At 39.2% G+C, this 13,675-nt stretch overlaps 1 protein-coding gene across 12 annotated transcripts in view; it reads left to right on the top strand.

The window, feature by feature from the left end:
• The window catches only part of RHOBTB1 (Rho related BTB domain containing 1), a 114,804-nt gene that overhangs the window by 91,172 nt on the left and 9,957 nt on the right, over nt 1–13,675 (top strand). For all 12 annotated transcript variants that reach the window (XM_032138029.2, XM_058436270.1, XM_032138023.2 and 9 more), the window contains 3 exons: nt 1,779–1,964; nt 5,569–6,542; nt 8,524–8,642. In XM_032138029.2, coding sequence (XP_031993920.1) covers nt 1,779–1,964; nt 5,569–6,542; nt 8,524–8,642 — 1,279 coding nt within the window. The remainder of the gene's footprint in view (nt 1–1,778; nt 1,965–5,568; nt 6,543–8,523; nt 8,643–13,675) is intronic.

The raw sequence follows: 13,675 nt of genomic DNA, 5'->3' as shown, positions 1-13,675 counted from the left end.
ACATTTAGGTGCCGGATATATTTCCTCAATTCTTTTTGTATAATTTTGAACCTCAGATATTCTCATTCCATTCTCACTGTGCCGAAATTCATGGTGGCTTTATTTTATGATCAGGATGAAGCTTATAGTAGAGTTTCCTCAGATACCTGATATAAATAGGATTATGAATAATAGAAAACTCAGCCCATAAAAAATGTAAAATTCAAAGCATTCTTGGCTTTACTGGGTACTGTTATTTATGCTGATTGTAAGTAAGACTGAGCACAGAATATTTCACTAAGTAAATCAGAATCCCAAAGACAAGACATATTTCCTTTTCATTTATATATTTATGCATATTTTCACTCATATTATCCCAGCATCCAGGAATCTTGATATCTTTATTCAAGATGATTCTGAACATTCAGATTAATAGATTCATCTACTTTAAGTCTTAGGTCCTCTTTGATAATTTGGAAATATTTTAATCTCAGGATTTTCTGCTCTATTTGTTGTGGTCCGGTACAGCTTTTCTTGGATATAAATTTAAAGACACAGCTTGTGAATTAGATTTAATGTAAGCACCCTGCAGTTTTCTGCATTGCAAATGTTTATTTTTAGAAATTTTATGGTTGCCTGCATATATTTGTTTGTCTTCATTGATATGTAGGGGGGAAAGCTCATTAATGATTTAAAAGGAAGGTGTTTTGATTCATCAACTTGACTCTTCTCATTATGTAAACAATAAAGGCAATAAATTAACATCTAATGAAATTGTAATAGTTTATTTCTGAATTTAGCCACAAGATAGTCTTGAATCCTTGGGTGTAACTTTTCTTATTCTTTATATCCTTTTGCCTCAGTGTTTTGAAAGTCATCATTCAGCACATTTTAACCTAGAATGGTGGTTTATAATTCCTATGAAAGATTCCTTTTAGCAGCTATTTATCAAACACCATAATTGGACAACTGTTTTGTAAAATAGTTCTTTGACTCCTAGAATGGTAAGTTATTATGTAAAAATGGAAGACCCTTATGTCAAAATTTACTATAAAGCAGTTTTTCTTTTCCCCATATACCTGCTTTTTATCTCATGTAACATTTGAGAAATCTGCTTCCAATATTTTCTCATCTTGTTAGTCATCAATCTAATTCTTGCCTAGTTATATGTTAAATATTACCTTCTTGCCTTACTTAGTAAAGAGTCAAAATTCCTGCAAATTCAGGATTTTTCTTTTCGGAAACAGATAAGTGGCTATGCTGTCTACATGTGTGCATAAGTGGGAAGAAGGGCAGAAATCCTTCTGTGTATTTGCTGACCCTGTACAGCAAATACTTGTTACATTTTCAGTAATGTTTAAACTGTTTGCTTTATCTCATTGGGATGAGTCATCATCACCTTTATGTTGTTTAAACTGGTGAAAGGTAGTTTGTATTATTTTCTTTTCTCTTGAAACTATTTCTTGTGATGAAGAGAAATAGTTCAGCATGTTGTGGTTCCAGGACTGAGACAAGTTTGGGTAATCATCTCTACCATAAAATAACTTCATCGGAAACGTCAATGCATCAGCATTCTGCAGTGCAATATGGAAATGAACTGTTAGGCTGTGTTGGTGCTGGAATGTGGGGGCTTATCAGGCTGTTTGCATGACTCCAAGATGTTTTTTGATATCTGGTCTTTTTTTTTTAATTGTGACATGAGATGGCATTAGAAGGATGGGGTTTGGGAGGAACCATAATGATAAAAGAAAAAAAAATGTTAAAAGGCAATACAAGCTTCTTTTATGATTTCCTTTTAGGTCTGATGTTGTGGTCCTCTGTTTTTCGATCGCTAATCCCAATTCCCTAAATCATGTGAAAAGCATGTGGTATCCAGAAATCAAGCACTTTTGCCCTCGAACACCCGTTATCCTTGTTGGGTGCCAGCTTGATCTCCGCTATGCCGACCTGGAAGCTGTTAATAGAGCCAGGCGCCCGTTAGCAAGGTAAGCCAAGGGACTCAGTGTTTCCCTGTCCTGACCAAGTTAAAATTTACAGGCAGCAGGTGTCTCTGTAGCCTGGTGTTCTGCTCTTCAACACTCCTGGATCCCATCAATCAGCCATGGGCTTTAAGTTAGCCCATGAATCATGAGGAGTGTGCCCTGAGCCCTTCTAACAGGCACCATCATCTCTGGTGTCAGAACTCATTTTTGTCAAACGATTGGACAGCACTTGAAGTAAATTCTCTAATTATGAAAGCATGTGATTAAAAGCACTTTGAAAAGTATAAAGTATTAGACAAAATGTTGGTTACTCATAATAATGTCATCCTTGAAATTATAATTATTACAATAAAATTAGTTAACACTTAGAGGTATCTGGGCCCCAGAGAACATCAGATTCATACAAACACACATATTGAAGTGTTTTTCATCTTCCTTGTATTCCTCAGTCCAACCTGTTACAGTATTTCATTCTCAAGATGACAGTGTCCACTTTTTGAAAATCATTCAGACCTATAGTTGCAAAACAAACAGCCACTACTTTTTAAATGTCTCTAGTGGTTATATTTTTAAATGTCACAAATATAAGATACAACTTGAAGGAGAATTTGTTTCACTATATATAAAATGTAGATATTGATTTTGGTGGGGTGTATTAGTCCATTCTCATGCTGCTAATAAAGAGATAATTGAGACTGATTTATGAAGGAAAGAGGTTTAATTGACTCACAGTTTAGCATGGCTCCTGAGGCCTCAGGAAATTTACAATCATGGCAGAAGGGAAGAAAACACATCCTTCTTCACATGGCAGCAGGAGAGAGAAGAATGAGAACTGAGCAAAGGGGAATGCCCTTTATAAAACCATCAGATCTCATGAGAACTTACTCACTGTTATGAGAATAGCATGGGGGAAACCGCCCCCATGATTCAGTTACCTTTCACCAGGTCCCTCCCGTGACACATGGGGATTATGGGAACTACAATTCAAGATGAAATTTGAGTGGGGATATAGCCAAACCATATAGAGGGAAATACGTTTCTTTTAAAATGTGAGTTCCCTCAAATCCCCTTTATAAAAAAACAACTTTTTATGTTTTTTTTTATGTTGAACTTTTTGGCTGGAGAGCACTCCTTTTCAAAAAATTTTGATATTAATACCCTCCTCTAGGCTGGGCACAGTGGCTCATGCCATAAACCCAACATTTCAGGAGGCCAAGGTGGGAGGATTGCTTGAGGCCAGGAGTTTGAAACCAGCCTGGGCAACATAGTGAGACCACGTCTCTAGAAAAATAAAAATAAAAAAACCATCAACCAGGACTGGTGGTGCACACCTGTGGTTTCAGCTACTTGAGAGGCTGAGGTGGGAGGATTACTTGAACCTGGGAGGACAAGGCTGCAATGGGCTATGATTGCACCACTGCACTCCAGCGTAAGTGACAGAGCAAGACCCCGTCTCAAAAAAAAAAAAAAGCAAACAGCAACAATAGCAAAAATCCCTTATTTTGACATTTACCTAATAGGCTTATTACAAAATTTTATATTGACACAACTTTTTATGCTCTCCAAGCAATAGTAAATGGTACTTTCTTTAGACAATTTCTGATGTTCTAGGTATGTTTTGCATTAAATTTCTAAATACACTTTATATTCAGTTTCCACAATCCTTCTGTTCTTCAATGCATGGAGTAGGAATTGAATATTAGGAGCCATGTAGAGGTTAAGAAGTCCACAGTAAATGAGAGACTGTCCTGGCCTCGGTAACTTTCTGTATAAAAAGAGTAGATTATGATAATCAGGCCTCACAATCATGGATGGGAGGAGAGTTGCAGAGCTGTAGAGAACAGTGGAGGGGACAGTGCCTTCTACAGAGCAATTCTAAGAAGATTTTGTGAAGGAGTTTGTATTTGAGCTAAGCCTTGAAGAGTTTCATCAGTTGGTAAATTTCAAGTCAGTCTTAAGAACAAGGAACACAATGCTCGCAGGAGCGAACTTTTGAGTTAAACCTTCTTCCCTGCACTTCCCTTCCACCTTTGTCAACACCCTATAATTTTCCCTCCTTTTCATCTAAGTCGTCAAATCCAAATTCTATCCAGTATCATCTTTTTCCTCCTAAGACCAGTGTCTGTCCTATATATTACCTTTGGTGTTAAAGGCCAAATATTTATATAAGAAGATAAGTTCCTAAGGGTGTGTGTTGGAATCAACCCTTTGTGATGAGTGTCACAATAAAGCACTTCCTGCCTGTGTTCTGGAACCCATCTATGCCGTTACCATGGTTATGCCATAACCCAGCACTGTACTGAGTCTACTGTTTCCAAAGATTTGTCCTCCCAGGGTTTGATTAGATTGTAAATGTGCCAGCCTAAAGGGTATGGACTTTATTCCAGGGGCTTTGTGAAATCAGAGGAAGTTAAAATAGAACTGCCACAAGGTCATAGTTGTGCTATGTAAGGACTTTTCTTGCAGCAGTGAGGACTGTGGACTAAAATGTGGGGAGTAGGTGTGAAGGAAGATTAGTTAAGGGGCTACTGCACCAGTCCAAGCAAAAATGATGAAGGCTTGAAGAAGGGATTGGAGGAGAAAAGAAGGCGAAGATTTGAAAGAGAATTCACAAATCCAACAGAGAAGAGCTGTAGGAAGTGGATCATTTAACTAGGAGTGGGAAAGTCTTGACTCTAATTGCTTAATAGAGGTCTCTCAGCAGCCTGAAAATGTGACTTCAGACAAACCCTTTAACCTTTCTGCCTCAGTTTCCTCAGAATGTAGAACAGAAATAATACCTCACAGGGCTATTGTGAGGCTTACATGAAAAATGTATATGAATGCATTTTAAAGTTATAAGGTAAAATTCAAGTATAAGATGCTGTTGATAAAGATGAAGGTGATGAAGAGAGTAGTGATGATGATAACAGCTAACATTTATCAGGCACTTACTGTGGACCAAATACTATGCTTAGCATAGCCATGCTAATAATTTAAACATTTCAATAGTCCTTCAAAATATAATTACTCATTGTTATTATTATTCCTGTTTTACAGATGGAAAAACTAATGTTTAATGAGGTTAAGTAACTTACCCAAGATTAAATAGCTAGTAAAGGGATGATCTTTCAGTTACTGTGGTTACTGCTGAGAGCACTTTTTTTAAAGAAGTAAAACTCTATTTAGGCACATGGTCATGTAAATGAAAAGTTCTAAGGAATCTACAAAAAAAGCTGTCAGAATTAATATATTAATTTAGCAAAATAACAGGATAAAAGGTCAATACACAAAAATCAATTGTATTTATATAAACTAAGAAATGAACAATTGGAAAATAAAATTTAAAAAACAATGCCATTTATAATAACAAAAACATGGAATATTTATGGATAAGCTTCACAAACTATGTGCATTGAAACTCTGAAATATTTGAAAGCATTATTTTTTCCTTCAATCATAACTCCTTTATAGTTCAAAGACCTGAGGTGGTGGCAGATTTTTCCAGAGACTAAAAGCCTGACTGGAGTTTTCAGTGTATAGTTCCATTAGGTGCTTAGATAGGCCCTTGTTACTGTTTTTTTCCTAAAACAAGGCTGATTATAATTTTTAAAATGTTCTATTTCAGGCCCATAAAGAGAGCGGATATTTTGCCCCCAGAAAAAGGCCGAGAGGTAGCAAAGGAACTTGGCTTACCATACTATGAAACAAGCGTGTTTGACCAGTTTGGTATCAAGGATGTGTTTGACAATGCAATCCGAGCAGCGCTGATTTCCCGCAGGCACCTGCAATTCTGGAAATCCCACCTAAAGAAAGTCCAGAAACCTTTACTTCAGGCACCCTTCCTACCTCCAAAAGCCCCTCCACCGGTCATCAAAATTCCAGAGTGTCCTTCCATGGGGACAAATGAAGCTGCCTGTTTACTGGACAATCCTCTCTGTGCCGATGTTCTGTTCATCCTTCAGGACCAGGAACACATCTTTGCACATCGAATTTACCTCGCTACCTCTTCTTCCAAATTTTATGATCTGTTTTTAATGGAATGTGAAGAATCCCCAAATTGGAGTGAAGGAGCTTGTGAGAAAGAGAAGCAGAGCAGAGATTTCCAGGGGCGGATATTGAGTGTCGACCCAGAGGAAGAAAGGGAGGAGGGCCCGCCTAGGACACCTCAGGCCGAGCAGTGGAAGTCTTCAAACAAGAGCCTGGTGGAGGCTCTGGGGCTGGAAGCCGAGGGTGCAGTTCCTGAGACACAGACTTTGGCCGGCTGGACTAAGGGGTTCATTGGCATGCACAGGGAAATGCAAGTCAACCCCATTTCAAAGCGGGTGGGCCCCGTGACTGTGGTCAGAATGGATGCTTCAGTCCAGCCAGGCCCTTTTCGGACCCTGCTCCAGTTTCTTTATACGGGACAACTGGATGAAAAGGAAAAGGATTTGGTGGGCCTGGCTCAGATCGCGGAGGTCCTAGAGATGTTCGATTTGAGGATGATGGTGGAAAACATCATGAACAAGGAAGCCTTCATGAACCAGGAGATTACGAAAGCCTTTCACGTCAGGAAAGCCAATCGGATAAAAGAGTGTCTCAGCAAGGGAACGTTCTCAGGTGAGTGGGCCGCGGGGCGGAGCCATTAATACCTTTGATTGTGTTTCATTGAATGTTAGCCAGACATGAGCAGGAGAAAGAAGAACCACAGTTAACATTTATATGTACTTGTTTTTTCCCATGTACCTTTCTAAGCTACAGGCATTAACTTCTTTAATCTTCATCAGACTTAAAGGTTAAATATGATTATCTCCATTTTGCAGACGGAGAAACCAAGGGACAGAGAGGTTAGGTAATCTGCCTGTGGTCATACCAGCAATAAATGGTAGAGACAGGATTTGAACCCACGCTGTTGTGGGTATCTAAACCTGTTCCATAAACCACCATGGTACCACACTGCTCCTCAAGAGTGGATCAGGGACCCCAAGCCTATCTCCAGTGGGCTTGTTGCATACAATTCCCCTTCAGAATCTATTCTCTGACCAATTCTATTCTCCATTGACCCTTCAGCACTGACCCATGACAAAAATCAGTGATCTCGAGTCCTGAGGCCACTAAAGTCCTTGAGGCAATTTTGGTGGCCCTCCGTCTTCCTACAAGGGGTGTCTCATCTGTTTCCATCCCCTCTCCTTTTCTGTCCTCATGCTCCTTGGCCCTGCACTTCTGTAGTTTTCTTGCACCTCCTTTGCCTTTGATAACTATGCCATATGCTGCCCGCAGCACCCTTTCATAATTGTTAAGCACGATGGTGGCCCACATCCAATATGGATTATTGACCCATGCTTGTACTGTCTTACACTTGGACTATTTTTGTTCTGAAATTGTCCTCTGGGCGGGTGTGTGGGTGTGTGTAATTTCATTGTAAAATGTTGACTTCCTGACTTCTATTTATATGGATACCTCTACCTTTGTCTTTATCTTTTATAATCCCTGCCAGGGCACTACACATTTAGTAAGTGGTTCCTAAAGACTCAGTTCATTCATTTTAAAGCTTACGAGTAGTATTTACTTCAAACACTGGCCATTGTGGTACAGAAATAGTCTTGAAAATTAATGAAAAGAATATGTTACAAACCTACAGTAACTTAAACAGTGAGCCTTAGGTAGAGTTGATTAAGTCACCCCCTCCTTACTGGAGAGGCATAATAATCAAATACAATGTGAGAGTCTCAATTGGATTCTGTTTTTTTTAAAAAAAAAAAAGCTATGAAATACAATTTAGGGATAATTGGAGAAATTTGAATATGAACAATATAGTGGATGATAATAGGGAATTATTTTTAATTTTCTCAGGTGTAATCATGGTATGGTTATTTAGGAGACTGTTGTTATTTTGGGAAAACTTGTGATAAGGTAGTTAGGAGTGAAGTGCCATGCTATCTGTAAAAAAAAAAAAGTCTATACACATATATAAAATTATACAAAAATTCACATATAGCCAGGCATGGTGGCTAATTTGCCCACAGTCCCAGCTACTTCAGAGACTGAGACATTAGGATTGCTGGAACCTGGCAGTTTAAATTCAGCCTGGACAACATAGCCAGACCCCCCCCAACATCTCTTAAAAAAACAGTAATTTGGTTACATTTCGGTATAGCATAAGAGTAGAGCATATTATAAACATAAGGTTTAATTGAGTATTAATAAGTAAAATGGTATAAATTAAAAATATACGTAAAACAAACATGCCAAAATGTTAACAAGGGATAAATGAGTGGTCATCATACTGTTAGTTCCACTGTTTTATATGCTTGAAGTTTTACATAGTAAGGAGGAAAAAATATTCCCTCCTTTCTGTTACTTTCTGGTTCAGAGAGTTTGTGCCATGACTTTATGTATGATGATGTTAAATGCAGCATGGTCCCTTAGGTGGGAGCTGGGTGTGCCAAAGCTCAAAGACAGGGATTGACATAAAATCAGTAAGTAAAGACACGCAAGAGAGAGTAAGGGAGACGCAGTTTGGTGGCTATGGGAGCAGAAGCCTTGGTTGAAGCTCTCAGCAAAGTTGGCTCATGGTTGTGTTTCCTCAATCCCTTGGCAGACGTGACATTTAAATTGGACGATGGAGCCATCAGTGCCCACAAGCCACTGCTGATCTGTAGCTGTGAGTGGATGGCAGCCATGTTCGGGGGGTCATTTGTGGAAAGTGCCAACAGTGAGGTACGTGCCTTCCTAAAAGCATAGTGGTGTCTTTATGAATGTGTGTGTGCCTGTGTATTTATATAAAGTGGGTAAATAGCCAGATGACTTTAATCCTTAAACTGGCTCCATGAGTGGTCAACATACTGTTAGTCATCATCATAAGGAGCTATTGCTCCTTAGCAGTGCTTGAGAGTTTGGTCGCCTTTTTCTTAGCTCTGCAGTTTTGAGGAGCTATTGTTTATTGGTCACTGTTGTGGAGGCACCTGGGTGCTTTACATGCCGTATATCTTTTCATCCTCAGAGCCATCCTCATCCATGAAGACAAGATCAGCTGTACCTCTTGGCAAATGTCACTAGGCATGGTACTATCAAAACCAAGTACAAGAGGAGCATATCTCCTAGTAGTTCAGAAAGTGAAAAGAGTTCTTCAGCCACCTAAGTCCTGGGCTTAGCTGTGCCCCTAACCTGACAGGGGACCTTGAGAAGCCACATTCTTGTGCCTCAACCTCCTCATCTGCAAGCTGAGGGATGCACTAGATTGTCCTTCAGGTTACCATGAGCTACAATACTAAGGCTCTTCCCTGACTCTGCCTGTGTTGAGGGGATATGAGGGTTTGTTAACTTTAGGGCAACAGTGATGGAGCAAATGTTTACTGTCCTGAACACACCTCTCAAGGTACTTAGGTCTAGTGGAAGTAGCTGCATCAACTGTCAGCCACTGGCTCTATCTCTAGAAGAGGGGTATGCTTAGAGCAGAGCAAACAGCATCTTGGAGACCCTATGTCTTTGTCTTTCTTGTTGTTTTACTTTTAACTGACAAATAATAATAATTGCACATAGTTATGGGGTACATGATGTTTCGTCTACGGCCATACCACCCTGAACGCGCCCGATCTCGTCTGATGTTTCAATATACATTACTGTGGAATGATCAAATCAGGTTAGTTAGCCTATCCATCACGTCAGATGTTTACCATTTCTTTGTGATGAGAACATTTAAAATCCTCTTTTAGCTATTTTGAAATATACGATACATTATTGTCCACCATAGTCACCATATTGTGCAATAGAACGCCACAAAATAAATTACAGGTGCATTAGACTATATGCAACTGTGGTCCTAGGTACTTGGGAGACTGAAGTGAGAGGAACACTTGAGCCCAGGAGTTCAAAGCTACAGTGAGCTATGATTGTGCCCCTGTACTCCACCCCAGGAGACAGAGTGAGACCCTGTCTCTAAAAAAATAAAAGACAAAAAAAAAAAAAGTACACTAGAATTTATTCCTCCTATCTAAATGAAACTTTGTATATTTGACAGATGGCTTTCCTTTCCCCATCCACCCCCTAATCCCAGCCTCTGGTAATCACTCTTCTACTCTCTACTTTGGAGTTCAACGTTTTTATATTCCACATATAAGTGAGATATTGTGATATTTGTCTCTCTGTACCTGGCTTATTTCACTTAACATAATGTCCTTTAGGTTCATTCATGTTGTCTTGAATGACAGAATTTTCCTCTTTTTTAGGGCTGTATAGTATCCCATTGTGTATATGCACCACATTTTCTTATCCATCCGTCTGTTGATGGACACTTAGGCAGACTCCATATCTTGGCTATTGTGAATAGTGCTACAGTTAACATGGGAGTACAGCTTCTTGGTCTTTTTACAAACTGTTGGAAAAGAAAAAAATTCAATTCAAGCACTTCTAACTTTAGGAGTGAGCAAGCATTTTTTGTGGAGTTTTGCAAGTATTTTTAACATCTTTTTTAAAAAAGTAAAAATAAAAACATGGGTACACCCATCCAGTTTATTGTCCTAAGAGGCTTGTTTTGCTTGTCTCAGCATCTTTCCAAACTTTTTAAAGAAATGCAGAAAACAATAGCTAACTTTTCAAATGAGGCACTAGCACAAGAAATTCGAGCACTCCCATTGTGACCCAGGAGCCTGCATTTGCATCCCCAAGTAGGGAAACAGAATCCTAGAATCACAAGCCTTGGATAGCAGGGGCTGAGACGATCACTAGGCCACTCTCGTGCATCCATAACAAACTGTAGCTGCTTCTAAACCAACCCCCGCAGCAAAAGCCTATCTGCTTTTCAGGGAAAAAATATTAGAGTTATCCTGATGGCCTCTTATGTTGTCTAACAGCCTTTTGAAACCAGGAGACTCTCACCTGTGACTAATGAAAATCTCTCCTGAGGTTGGGTCAAAGGTGTTTTGGAGCATCATTACTGAGACAACTGCAGTACATGGAATCTGCACAGTTACAGGACTGTGGGACTCAAATCTCAACTCCTCCACTTACAAGTGACTTGGGCAAGTGACTTAACCTTTCTTGGCTCTAGTCTCCCCATCTGGAAAACACAGTTATAACCCATACTGTGGTTGTGGGGTGTAAGAGTCATTACTTGCAAAGCACTTCAGAAGCATTAAATAAATAGTAGCTGCCGCTGGACTTATTCTGATGTTGTTGGTAGTGGTGGTATTCTTTCCCTCTTGTATCCAGGAAAAAGTTAGGGTAGCCACCAACTTGTAAAACCTCATCCAGTTGGTATTTGACTGACTTCAGCAATCTCTGGAGATAAAGAGCTGGGAAGATTGCTCCCCTTCTTTGTCCAGCTCACTGAAGTGCATGCTGATTGTGCAGCAGAGGACCTGCTATTCACAGAGTAGGGAGAAGTTGATCGAGGTCAGGAACGCAGGCACAAAGGGACACTGTCAGAGCTGACCTCACGAATGCTAATCTCCTTTATCCCTTCCAAGAATGGACTGTAATCGTCTCCAGATTAAAATGTGCAGTAGAGGTGACCAAAACAAAAACTTGGCAGCAAATGTGAATGCACATGTATATGGTTGTTTGATAGCCTCTCCTGGAGGAGGCCACCTGTTTAGCATACCCTGCTGGAGAGATGAGGTCCCTCACCACTTAGAACTGGAGTTGAGGCTAATAGGTTTGTATAGATTCAGACCAGCTCAAAAGACAAAGACCATGGAACCAAGCCACTGAAGACCTGTGCCACAATTCCTTTAGCCAGTATATTGAAAATGCAATGAACTGTCGATATTCTTACCCCTTCCCATCCCTTCACTTTATTTCCTGTGTAAACTATAATATAGTCTCAGCTTGAACTTGGGGAAGTGGCTCACCCTAAACCTATTTCCTCATCTGTAAAATGGGGATAACAAGAGAACCTTCATCCAAGGGCAGAGAAGGCATGAGAGGACATGTGTAAAGCATTGAATTTGATGCCTAGAACATATAAATGTTCAGTAAATGTTAGTGACTATTTTGCTAGAGTTTTCTTGTAAAATTCTTTCCATATGGGGTAAAAGGTATTTGTCCCTGGAAAGCTCTAAGTTAAAAAGCCCCCAATTCCCTTTCTAAACAAGGAAAGTACAATACAAGTGGTTATAGTTTGTAGGGGAAAGGCACTCAGTTAATGCTCCATGATTAACATAGGTCCATGTTCACACTTGGGATTTGGCTGTTGTAGGCCACCTTTTAACTTTCTATTATCTTGAGAAAATCTGAAAATCTGATGCCCTCCACCATCCCGCCCCCCACACCATGAATATCAGCCTTTTTTGGAGAATTAATAGAATTAATGTGCATATCCAGAAAAGAGTGAAATATGCCTATGTCCATTGATTTTAATTTAACTTTTTTGTCATTTAATATTCAGGAAAACATTGTATCTTACTTATATTTTTTCTCATTACTTTTAATGTAGCAGTAAGCATAATTCTCTCCCCAGAGGTACTCAGCAAGTGGTTCATTAAAAATGCATGCCTGGGTTGTAGTAAGCAATGCTTTGGATCTAGGATACTTTCTCATTCTCAATGAGACTGCCTCTAATTATAAGCCTAATAGTCTCAACTAATCTTCACAATTAAAATTTTAAACCAACTAAACTGCAAGATAGAACATTGTTTAGGGTAGCATTATATTCTCTTTGATCACTCTTTTTTGTTTTTTAAGAAAAAAAAAATATATCCAGCAGGTAGGATGCAAATTTTTTTTATTCCATTATTTATGAAGCTTTGCTTATATTATTTTTAAAGCGCTATAAATAAAGGTCTTTCTGTTGTCATGCAGTTAATTATAAATGTTGAAATCACAGAAACAGGCTTTTTTAAAAAAATCAGCCATGAGGGGAAAAAATGCATGTTCCAAAAGTGTTCTTAGTTTATTCTAATTTGATGTTTTTTTCTAAGGGTCTCTAACGTTGTTTGCCAAAAAGAGCCATCACTTCAAAAAATGTTAACGTTATATTCAGCAAAAAGAAGATAGCAGGCCATAGGTGATTACAAACATCAGAACACTTCGAGGGCATTGAGGGTGTTTGGGCAGGGCTGCTCACTGGAATCTGTCATCTGCTGCAGCCAGAAATAGTTTCTTTTTATTTAGGATGTTCATTTTGCTATTTCTTCTTTAAGCAATGACTTAGAAGACACTCTTGCCAAAAAAATGCTAAGGTAATCTGAAGATCTTCAAAACCCAGAGTTTCTGTGAAGAAGAAAAAACTTTTAATAGCGTCTATTCCAAATTCCTCCCATGTAACGGATGACGAGACTGAGGGTGAGAGAGGGTGAGAGATGTATCAAAGGTCACGCAGCATTTTAGTAATATATCCCTGGGCCTGCCCCAGGATCTTGCACTACCACGAGAGGCATTGTTTTCAGAAGCACCAGACATCCCCATGTCTGAGAGAGCAGGTGTTAACAGGAAGCTCTGGGACTTGGTATATCAACAATTACTAACATCTGAGAACACTTAGCGCTTTGTAAAATGTGGATACTTTCTCTATTAAAACAGTTCAAATTTTAAAGTTTCACAACTTAACCTTCAATTATCTAAAAAACTATACTAATTGTATTAGTCCGTTTTCACGCTGCTAATAAAGACATACCAGAGACAGGGTAATTTATAAAGAAAAAGGTTTAATGTACTCACAGTTCCACAATCATGGTGGAAGACAAAAGGCACATCTTAACGTGGCAACAGGCGAGAGAGAGAGAACCAAGTGAAAAGGGGAAACCCCTTATAAA

The sequence above is a fragment of the Hylobates moloch genome, unplaced genomic scaffold (genome assembly GCF_009828535.3).
Source record: "Hylobates moloch isolate HMO894 unplaced genomic scaffold, HMol_V3 SCAFFOLD_3, whole genome shotgun sequence".
Taxonomy (NCBI): domain Eukaryota; kingdom Metazoa; phylum Chordata; class Mammalia; order Primates; family Hylobatidae; genus Hylobates; species Hylobates moloch.
Note: the sequence above shows the minus strand (reverse complement) of the source record. Positions and strands in the feature narration are given on the sequence as shown.